We start from the raw sequence: 10,786 nt of genomic DNA on the forward strand, positions 1-10,786 counted from the left end.
TCTGATGCTGAGGCGCCTTAAAAACAGGCCAAACGGTTTTATTTGCCCTTTGTAGCACTGCATAGCGGGTGTTTCACCACCAACACGTTATTTGTTACAAATAGTGATGTAAATGTAGTGTAACATTAACACATATTTAACACACTCTTCTAAAAAAACAAAAAGTATTGTGGTAATACCATATTTTTTTTATTTTTACCATGGCACTGAATGACTACCATATTAATGTACAATGCTTTTATGCTTTAAAGAACACCACTGTACTTTTTTTATTGACATACAAAATAACACATAGATAGTTTGACATAGATCATATTCTTCACAGAGCACAAACACACACCACAAGGGATGAGCTGCAATCATTTCAAACTCATTGCACAACATACACACTTTATTCTTCAGAACATATGACAATCCCTGAGATGTAACTCAGCATTTTCAATAAGTAACACATCTTATCTTACATGATGTATTACGATAAGAGTGCATGATAAATACTTTGCAATCATATAGCGAATATCTCACACATATTCTTTATTGTATGTGTACAAAACAAACAACTACTTACATGTAAACAGAGATACAATTTGTTGCTTTGGAGAAATTAGAATCTATTATCAGGGATCATTAACATATATTCACTTAGACATGTCAACAAAAGATGAAACAAATCTATAAAACTGATGTAAGTAACAGAGCTGAAACACTGGGGGTGTAAAAATGAGGGTAAAAAGAGAGTAAGACATGTAGAGGGCAGAATATTTTAAAAGCTGCTCTTGAAACATGTGACATGAGAATGAAAATGTGTTCTCTCCATCCTTCTGCAGAGCCAGAGACGGTACGGCGTGACGCAGCTACGCTACACTGCTCTTCTGCAGTTCATCGATCAGAGCTGGAGAAATAAAAACAATCATGTGTGAAACGAGGAACATCACAGCATTTCCCTCACAGACCCAGGAGGAAGTGAACTGACCTCCAATAATTTCATCTTTCACTTTCTGCAGCTCTTTACGAACCTCCTCCAGGATTTCCTGTTGGCAAATGAAATGTGTTTACATCAGTCTGTGATGCCACAAATCGCTATTAGTGACTGCGCTATCTGCCATAAATCATGCTGACAGTAGAAGTGCATGAGTGAGCCGCTGACCTGTTTAAATTTCTCCATATCTGATCCAGCGTCACCTGTACCACTGCCAGGCCTCATCCTTGAGAGAGAACAGACAGACACGTAACTGTACCTACATTTTTGGCAAATTTTTTTAACGTGGCTCATTGTATGTATCACGTCAGTTTCCTTGTGAAATGAACACTAGAGGTGCTACAACAACAATGACTTTTATTCACTTTCACATAAAACACGAGTAAAATGGCAGATTATCAGTTTATAAACACTAACTTTTCGCCCAGTTCCTCACACAATGACTTTTACTATAGCACATGACTCATTTGAACGTTTGCATTACATAACTACATTTACAAGCTTGTTTGAGTGGGATCAAACTGTGCGGTAGCTCGACTGATAGAGCGTTGCACTTGTGATGTAAAGGAGAGGAGTACGAGTCCTGAAGAGCACGCCAGTCCACACATGAGCCCGAAGTGTCATAGAAGCAGCACAGAATGACGTTAATTGTGTTTTACATCTCACATTTGCTTTTTCTGGCATTCCACCACCTCCCCATCTCCTATCTATTCCATCAATACTAATCCAGTCCGAGGGGGCATTCGAGCTCAGGTCAAGTCTCGAGCCTCGAACCCTCCACCAGGGACAGCAAGCCACGTATGTTTACGCTATCCTCACTGCAGGATTACATTAACTTGTGAACTACTGAAACCACTTAGTCGCATCCTGAACACAGAATGACACACTTCAATGTAACCGGAGTGCTTCAGGGCGATCCTCGCTATGCATTCAAAAGCACAGAACTGTAATATTGCGGGTACACAACATCTAGTTCACGATATCAAGCAGTTTAAACCTTTTTTTTACTGCAACTATGTATTTAAGCAGTTTCAGACAGAATAAGCAAAATAATTTAATCTCTCCAAAACACCTCACAAATACGGGAAAAGAGTTTAACGCATTTTTTTGTATACATTTTTACTTAACACAAAGGCAATGCATTGAAACAGTTCTTTCACACGTTCAGAAATGCATAATTTAAACTATTTTATAAATATATATTTGAAGTCAAAGAGTAATTTGGCCCACCCTTGGCTATGCCACTGTGTGATGGCTGAAACAGCAGTGTTGCATAAAAAAGGAATAAACCTAAAGCATTAAAGAGATAAAACTTCTTACAGAAGGTTATTCGCTTTAAGCACAGCAAGCTATCATCACACAGCTGCGCCTCTCAATTAATCTGAGAATTGTGTCTCCCTTTAAAACCACCACCACAGGGGTCTGGGTATCTAAGCGAGTACTGACGCTGACTATCACCCCTGGAGTCGCGAGTTTGAATCCAGGGCGTGCTGAGTGACTCCAGTCAGGTCTCCTAAGCAACCAAATAGGCCCGGTTGCTAGGGAGGGTAGAGTCACATGGGGTAACCTCCTCGTGGTCACGATTAGTGGTTCTTGCTCTCACTGGGGCGTGTGGTGAGTTGTGCGTGGATCACGGAGAGTAGCATGAGCCTCCACATGCTGTGAGTCTCTGCGGTGTCATGCACAACGAGTCACGTGATAAGATGCACGGATTGACGGTTTCAGAAGCGGAGGCAACTGAAACTTGTCCTCCACCACCCGTATTGAGGGGAGTAACCGCACCACCACGAGGACCTACTAAGTAGTGGGAATTGGGCATTCCAAATTGGGAGAAAAGGGGATTTTTATTATTATTATTATTATTGATTTAAACCTCCATAGAGCATTAACCTTAAAAACACTTATCTGTTTCGGAGAACGTTTAACTCGCTTTTAGCGCCACACAGTGGACATCCTTGGAACTGTCGCCATACTTGTGATGAACCGCGTAATATCATTTAGCAAAAATGCCACCACTGTCACACGATTTTCATGAGATCAGGCTGACAGTGACACAAGAATGTTAAGTTTACTGAACAGGGCCAGAAGCTTGCAATGCATTAGCGAAGCATCTGCTTCTGCTTCTGTGTACTCTTTTAAAATATGTTTCTGGATTTACATAAATAGCAAAGAATTCTAACTAGCCTTATCTGATGAAATACATTTGAAAAAATCTGTGCAATAAACACATGAAAATGAAATAAACACTTAAAGCTCAGGATAGTGGCATTAAAACAATCAGTGAGATCTCAGCACAGACTCGTCATGACCGTACCTGCTTAATGAAGCAGCAGATGCAGGAGATGCAGGACTCTTGTCTTGACCTTTTGACCCCAAGTTCACCCTGTTTGAAACAACACAAACCATTTCCTCCTCTGTTGAGCAACAGATCCGGAGAAGAACACACTAAACTGAGACTTTACCTTGACACAGATGAAGGCTTCTCCCAGGGTTTTTTGATGGCTTCTGCTTTCTCTGAATGAAAAATATGAAGGATTTTTGAGGTTACAGAAGGCTACTTTGGTTTGCTCACAGGGGGTCAGTAAAGCTCTGTTCTTTATAAAGCTGAATTGGATTGTGAAAAGCATTATGCAAATGAAACTGAATTGAAATGAGTGATCTCTCACCTGCTGGTCTGGATTCTGTGTTCCCTGAATCACCCTGAGAAGACACACAGTACAGCAGAGATAATTTAACTTCAGAAGAACTGTCCAATACACACACAGTTTACTAAAAGTCTAACATATTTACATTACTGCATTCTTCTTTTTTCACTGCCGGAATGTCAGAAACTTTCCTTCTGTAACACAAAGATGTGACAAGATTACTAAGTACAGGCAACAAAATACTGTGCATTTTTATAGAGACTGACGTTGTTCTGCGCTCTGTCCATGCACATCCGTTTATTAGCGAATCTGAACCTCAGGCAATGTCAATGGTCATTTTAGAAGTGGCCGAAATTACAACTTAAAATCAATCAGCTTTAGAAATATATCTTCATAGTTTGAATTAAATCTTCCAAGTACAATTATTTTTATGCATTTGCTGAGTTTTGTCAGTGAAATCATCAGTAAGCCTAGTATTACTTTCAGAAAGACAGCACTATTATTAAAAGGAACATTCCAGTTTAGATACAAGTTAAGCTCAATCAACATAACATTTGTGTCATGATAATGATTACCACCAAAAAATATTTTCAACTCAACCCTCGTTTATTTTAAAAAAGCAAATATTGTGGTTACAGTACGGCACTTACAATGGAAGTGAATGGGGTCAAGATGTAAATATTATAGATGTCAACATGATTTTAGTGTGATAAAATCGCTTACTAACCTTTTTTATGTAAAGTTAAATCCAATATTACAATTTTGTTGTCATGACAACAAAACCCTGTAATCCCAGTATTGGCTATAACTCCACACAAGTGATTAATCACAGTAAAATCATGTTAACACACATATTGTTTATGTCTTGTGTCTATACTTTTGAAACAGTGAGTATTTTAATGTTTACAGATTGACCCCATTGACTTCCATTGTAAGTGTCTCACTGGAACACACATTTGTGCTTTTGTAAAGAAAAGGAGGGACGAGTACGAAATTACGAAAAAACGTTCCTTTAAATGAGTAAACATTTTGTAGCATGCTGGTCTAGTATTGTGGTATTCAGATTGACATGCCCCTAAATGGCTGTGGTTGGTTATTTTACATGTCAGTCAGATGATCTGTTCCTGTGAAATGGGCGGTTCTTGGTCATAATAACACACAATGTGCTCCAGACTTTATAGCAAACATCATGTGACTGCAGGGGTATTAAACTGACCGTCGAGCAAGAATAGCGCTCATTTCTCCCATCAGACCTCCACCTCCTCCTCCACCTCCTCCTCCACCGCCGCCTCCACTGACCGCACCTCCTCCTCCACTGCTCACACTCGCTGCAGGAGCCGCCGCTCCACTATCCTCCTGTACACAATAAACACATCACAGATTCAAATGGGTGAAGAGGAAGATTTTCAGTGAATTAACACAAAAATTTGAGTCTGCTCCTCCCACAACACGATCACTTGGCTTCAGAAAACTTTAAATACAGGGCACGAGTGATACAGTATGGCGATATGTTTCACGTTTGAAAAAAGTTATACTGGTTTGAAATGACATGAGGGTGAGCCAGGTCTCCTAAGCAACCAAATTGGCCCCGTTGCTAGGGAGGGTAGAGTCACATGGGGTAACCTCCTCGTGGTCGTGATTAGTGGTTCTCGCTCTCAATGGGGCGTGTGGTGAGTTGTGTGTGGATCGTGGAGAGTAGCATGAGCCTCCACATGCTGTGAGTCTCTGCGGTGTCATGCACAACGAGTCACGTGATAAGATGCACGGATTGACGGTCTCAGAAGCGGAGGCAACTGAGACTTGTCCTCCGCCACCCGGATTGAGGTGAGTAACCGCGCCACCATGAGGACCTACTAAGTAGTGGGAATTGGGCATTCCAAATTGGGGATAAAAGGGGATAAAAAAAAATAAATAAAAACATTGTACCTGCAAAGCAGTAGCACTATTATTTATTGTAATTTTGGGATATTTTAAAAAGTATCTATTTAAAATGCTTTCATTTTTGTAACATAGAATACATACAAAAAATAACAGAACAAAGTACTGGTAGGCCTCGTGACAAAAAGTTACTTAATTTTATTTTATTTTTTTAATAACATTATTCATCAGAAAGTTCATGTTTTAAAAGCAGTTTTTTTTTCCATGATTTTTTTTCATCACTTTTTTTTTTTATCAGAATATGGGGTGGAGTGGTGGTGTGACCCAAAAAAATTGAGAATCACTGATTTACAGTACTGTGATTATAACTATATATCATTAACGAAACATGAACAAATTCCTGCAGTATCAGTCGTCGAGATCATCTGACTGACCTTGGCCAATTTGCGTAGTTTAGCTCCAGCGAGCGCTGCAGCCAGACCTCCATCTCCTCCTCCTCCTCCTCCTCCTCCTCCTGCAGCGGGTGGTGGCGGCGGGGCCGGTGGGCCTCCTGATGGAGGTGGTGGAGGAGGAGGAGGTGCAGGAGGTGGAGGGGGTCCAGGAGGAGGTGGAGGAGGTGCACTGGCCGGAGTTGGAGGAGGAACAGGAGGAGGAGCCGGAGGAGCAGCAGCCTGTCTCTCTCTCTCCATCCGTTCACGCTCCTGTCGCTCTCTCTCCATCCGCTCACGCTCCTGTCGCTCTCTCTCCTGCTGCTCCTGTCTGAGGGGGAGACACACAGGAGATGTTACAGTGGGTGATTAAAGGCACAATGAGCATGTGATGTAGTGCAGTTAGTGTGATGATGTCATACCTCCTCTTCTGTTCTAACTCTTCTGCGCTTGGCCCATTCTGTGTTGGCCGTGGAGGAAGACACACACCTGTAGAGACATCACAACCAAACTTCAACAAATAACATCTAAAACAACAGTGGTTGAATCAACAGTAAGTCCCTCCCCAAACTCACACCATTGGTTGAGTCAGAAGTTGACATGTCGGGCTGCTCAAACACACAGATGAATGTTGTGAAAGTGTTGCAGTTTTTAGACTCTTCAGAATGTCATACTGACTCTTAACAATAAAACTGATATAACAGAAAGTATTTTAACATTAAAATTACACACTACAGCTTTAAAAGGATAGTTCACCCAAAAATGATAATTCTCTTATCATTACTCACACTCATGCCATCCCAGATGTGTTTGACTTCCTTTCTTCTGCAGAACACAAATGAAGATTTTTAGAAGAATATTTCAGCTCTGCAGGTCCATACAATGCAAGTGAATGGTGACCAGAACTATGAAGGTACAAAAAGCACATAAAGGCAGCATAAAAGTAATCCATAAGACTCCAATGGTTTAATCCATGTCTTCAGAAGTGATATGATAGGTGTGTCATTGTTTTAATAAATTCTCCTCCCTGTCCAATAGGTGTCAATATGCACAAAGAATGTAAATCACCAAAAACAGAAGAAGAAGAATGTGAAAGTGAAAGTGTAGATTTATAGTACAAAGGATTTAAATATTGATCCGTTTTTCACCCACACCTATCATATCACTTCTGAAGACATGGATTAAAACACTGGAGACTTATGGATTACTTTTATGCTGCCTTTATGTGCTTTTTGAAGCTTCAAAGTTCTAGTCACCATTCACTTGCATTCTATGGAGCTACAGAGCTGAAATATTCTTCTAAAAATCTTCATTTGTGTTCTGTAGAAGAAAGAAAGTCATACACATCTGGGATGACATGAGGGTGAGTAAATGATGAGAGAATTTTCATTTTTGGGTGAACTATTCCTTAAGTTGATTTTTCTTACCCCATTGGCAAACAGTTTTTCTTGTTTTAAGCATAAAACTCACAAAAACTATTTTTGGGGAACTATTCCTTTAAGTAAAAAGTAACAATAAGATAATAGAGGTGTAAAGATTGTAGTAGGACACTGAGCATATTTTTGATGTACACAAGAACTAATAGTTGAGTCACCTGCATCTTGACCGCTCAGCATGTCGAGTGCTTGCATCATATGGGACGCAAACTGAGCTGCATCCTCTTTACTGCCAAAGTTCAAACCCCACACCTGTCTCGCATCACGCCACTGGTGGAACGTTGCCGTCGCTTGGTTATATTTGATCCCTCTCACGAGAGGACAATTAATTACAACCTGACACAAGAAAGTTTTACAATGACAGGAATCAATTCTTCATTTAAAGATAAACAAGATACTTTTAGTAAGACAAAAATCCAGTGTTTCCTACAAAATAAAATCTGTTTATGCAGTAGGGAACCCCTGCTGAGCCATTTAAATATATATATATATATATATGTATGTATGTATGTATGTATACTGTATATATATGAAAATGTGTGTGTATAAAACTATATATTTTAATTAAAATATAATTTCTAAAAACAAAAAGCTTCATTTCTGTAGCCAGAAATGTTTTCTTTTTTTAAATACACGTGTCATTTGAAGGAATTGTCAGTAATGATACTGATTTCAGTTTTACAAATCTTAAATACAGTTGAAGTCAGAAGTTTACATAGACTTAAAACTCATTTTTTAACCACTCCACAGATTTCATATTAGCAAACTGTAGTTTTGGCAAGTCATTTAGGACATCTACTTTGTGCATGACACGAGTAATTTTTTCCAACAATTGTTTACAGACAGATTGTTTCACTTTTAATTGACTATATCACAATTCCAGTGGGTCAGAAGTTTACATACACTAAGTTAACTGTGCCTTTAAGCAGCTTGGAAAATTCCAGAAAATGATGTCAAGCTTTTAGACATTTAGCCAATTAGCTTCTGATAGGAGGTGTACTGAATTGGAGGTGTACCTGTGGATGTATTTTAAGGCATACCTTCAAACTCAGTGCCTCTTTGCTTGACATCATGGGAAAATCAAAAGTAATCAGCCAAGACCTCAGAAAAATAATTGTGGACCTCCACAAGTCTGGTTCATCCTTAGGAGCAATTTCCAAACGCCTGAAGGTACCACGTTCATCTGTACAAACAATAGTACACAAGTATAAACACCATGGGACCACACAGCCATCATACCGCTCAGGACAGAGACACATTCTGTCTCACAGAGATGAACGTAGTTTGGGGCGAAAAGTGCAAATCAATCTCAGAACAACAGCAAAGGACCTTGTGAAGATGCTGGAGGAAACAGGTAGACAAGTATCTATATCTACAGTAAAATGAGTCCTATATCGACATAACCTGAAAGGCTGCTCAGCAAGGAAGAAGCCACTGCTCCAAAACCACCATAAAAAAGCCAGACTACAGTTTGCAAGTGCACATGGGGACAAAGATCTTACTTTTTGGAGAAATGTCCTCCAGTTTAATGAAACAAAAATGTAACTGTTTGGCCATAATGACCATCGTTATGTTTGGAGGAAAAAGGGTGAGGCTTGCAAGCTGAAGAACACCATCCCAACCGTGAAGCATGGGGGTGGCAGCATCATGTTGTGGGGGTGCTTTACTGCAGGAGGGACTGGTGCACTTCACAAAATAGATGGCATCATGAGGAAGGAAAATTATGTGGATATATTGAAGCAACATCTCAAGACATCAGACAGGAAGTTAAAGCTCAGTCGCAAATGGGTCTTCCAAATGGACAATGACCCCAAGCATACCTCCAAAGTTGTGGCAAAATGGCTTAAGGACAACAAAGTCAAGGTATTGGAGTGGCCATCACAAAGCCCTGACCTCAATCCAATAGAACATTTGTGGGCAGAACTGAAAAAGCGTGTGCGAGCAAGGAGGCCTACAAACCTGACTCAGTTACACCAGTTCTGTCTGGAGGAATGGGACAAAATTCCAGCAACTTATTGTGAGAAGCTTGTGGAAGGATACCCAAAACATTTGACCCAAGTTAAACAATTTAAAGGCAATGCTACCAAATACTAACAAAGTGTATGTAAACTTCTGACCCACTGGGAATGTGATGAAAGAAATAAAAGCTGAAATAAATCATTCTCTCTACTATTATTCTGACATTTCACATTCTTAAAATAAAGTAGCAATCCTAACTGACCTAAGACAGGGAAGGTTTTCTACGATTAAATGTCAGGAATTGTGAAAAACTGAGTTTAAATGTATTTGGCTAAGGTGTATGTAAACTTCTGACTTCAGCTGTATACAGAACAGCTCTTGGTGTAATAATAACTTCAGTTCAGTAAGTAAGTTAAATGTTGATTCAGCTTCTGCTCTGCTTGATTCAGTGAGTCATTCAGTGAAGATTTCGTCAGACTTATTCTAACCGGTAACCCCTGAGATTGTGAGTCTTTGAAACGATACATGATTTTAAGTTCAAAAAGAGTCATTTGCTTGTGAATCGGGCTGTGCTGGTCGAGCTGTGCTTTTGTGTGCACCCCATGAGGACAACTCTAAAGAAAGACAGATTTTGTTGCCATTATTTAAATTCAATATAGATTGCAAGATCAAAACTTGGTTAAAATGTTTTAACAAAATAATTTACTTTGCTGTACATTCAGTAACAGCAGAGAACTGCACAAGTCTTCGAGTATAATTCTCCTTCATAATCTTCAAATAATCAAAACACAGGAATATGTGTCCTACAAACAGAATGTGAGACTCATTTTGTAAATTTTCTCATGTTTTTGAAGCTGATATGCGTCTGTAGAAGCCAGTGGTTATTGGTTTGATACATGAATTGATTGGTGAGGTCTGTTAATTGATTTGTTTGTGATGTTCAGCAGCAGACAGCACAGGATCCACCACACAGACATTCACAGGAAGTGAGACAGAAGCTGTGAGACGAAACATGTCAGATTCATTTACCACCAAACCCTGCAGCTGAACGGACGACACACTTTCACACGCTGCACGACGTGCACATTCACAGCAGTGACAATCACAAAAACATCATTAGTTTAACAAATTCATGATTGAACACAAATTTGTTTAGTTACAGTATGTTCATCAACACATGTGCGTGCATACAAACACAAAAGCATGCAGAAACACAAACTTTGTGACTTCCTCTTTTCTCCATGATGTGGCTTCACGCACGCATGCACACACACACACACACACACGTGCGCACACACACACACACACACACACACTCACACACCCACACAATCTCTCTCTCACACCCACACACTCTCTCTCTCACACCCACACCCACACACACACTCACACACACACTCACACACACACACACTCACTCACACACACACACACACACACACTCACACACACTCACACACA

General features: G+C 39.9%; 3 protein-coding genes across 8 annotated transcripts in view; 2 read left to right on the forward strand and 1 right to left on the reverse strand.

Annotated features, from left to right (window-relative positions):
• The window catches only part of LOC127433095 (ATP-sensitive inward rectifier potassium channel 15-like), a 344,355-nt gene that overhangs the window by 269,728 nt on the left and 63,841 nt on the right, over window positions 1-10,786 (forward strand). Inside the window, exon 3 of one of the 4 annotated variants that reach the window (XR_007895833.1) lies at window positions 2,748-3,285. The exons of the other annotated variants lie outside the window; for them this stretch is intronic. The gene's annotated coding sequence lies outside the window, so the exon portion shown is untranslated. Of the gene's footprint in view, window positions 1-2,747; window positions 3,286-10,786 lie in introns of those variants that run through there. 4 annotated transcript variants of the gene reach the window in all.
• The window catches only part of LOC127433071 (palmitoyltransferase ZDHHC8B-like), a 241,047-nt gene that overhangs the window by 59,177 nt on the left and 171,084 nt on the right, over window positions 1-10,786 (forward strand). The gene's annotated exons all lie outside the window — the stretch shown is intronic.
• LOC127433092 (vasodilator-stimulated phosphoprotein-like) overlaps window positions 168-10,786 on the reverse strand; it is a 20,799-nt gene continuing 10,180 nt past the window's right edge. The window contains exons 1-12 of one of the 3 annotated variants that reach the window (XM_051684753.1): window positions 8,407-8,540; window positions 7,525-7,702; window positions 6,353-6,419; window positions 5,937-6,261; window positions 4,841-4,980; window positions 3,770-3,818; window positions 3,646-3,679; window positions 3,442-3,493; window positions 3,294-3,362; window positions 1,148-1,205; window positions 974-1,031; window positions 168-892 (exon numbers count right to left, since the gene is read on the reverse strand). In XM_051684753.1, the coding sequence (XP_051540713.1) occupies window positions 855-892; window positions 974-1,031; window positions 1,148-1,205; window positions 3,294-3,362; window positions 3,442-3,493; window positions 3,646-3,679; window positions 3,770-3,818; window positions 4,841-4,980; window positions 5,937-6,261; window positions 6,353-6,419; window positions 7,525-7,702; window positions 8,407-8,439 (1,101 nt within the window). In that variant the 5' untranslated portion in view covers window positions 8,440-8,540 and the 3' untranslated portion in view covers window positions 168-854. Of the gene's footprint in view, window positions 893-973; window positions 1,032-1,147; window positions 1,206-3,293; window positions 3,363-3,441; window positions 3,494-3,645; window positions 3,680-3,769; window positions 3,819-4,840; window positions 4,981-5,936; window positions 6,262-6,352; window positions 6,420-7,524; window positions 7,703-8,406; window positions 8,552-10,786 lie in introns of those variants that run through there. The other 2 variants (XM_051684754.1, XM_051684755.1) reach the window with 2 other exon arrangements.

Source organism: Myxocyprinus asiaticus, chromosome 42 (assembly GCF_019703515.2).
Source record: "Myxocyprinus asiaticus isolate MX2 ecotype Aquarium Trade chromosome 42, UBuf_Myxa_2, whole genome shotgun sequence".
In the NCBI taxonomy this organism is placed as follows: domain Eukaryota; kingdom Metazoa; phylum Chordata; class Actinopteri; order Cypriniformes; family Catostomidae; genus Myxocyprinus; species Myxocyprinus asiaticus.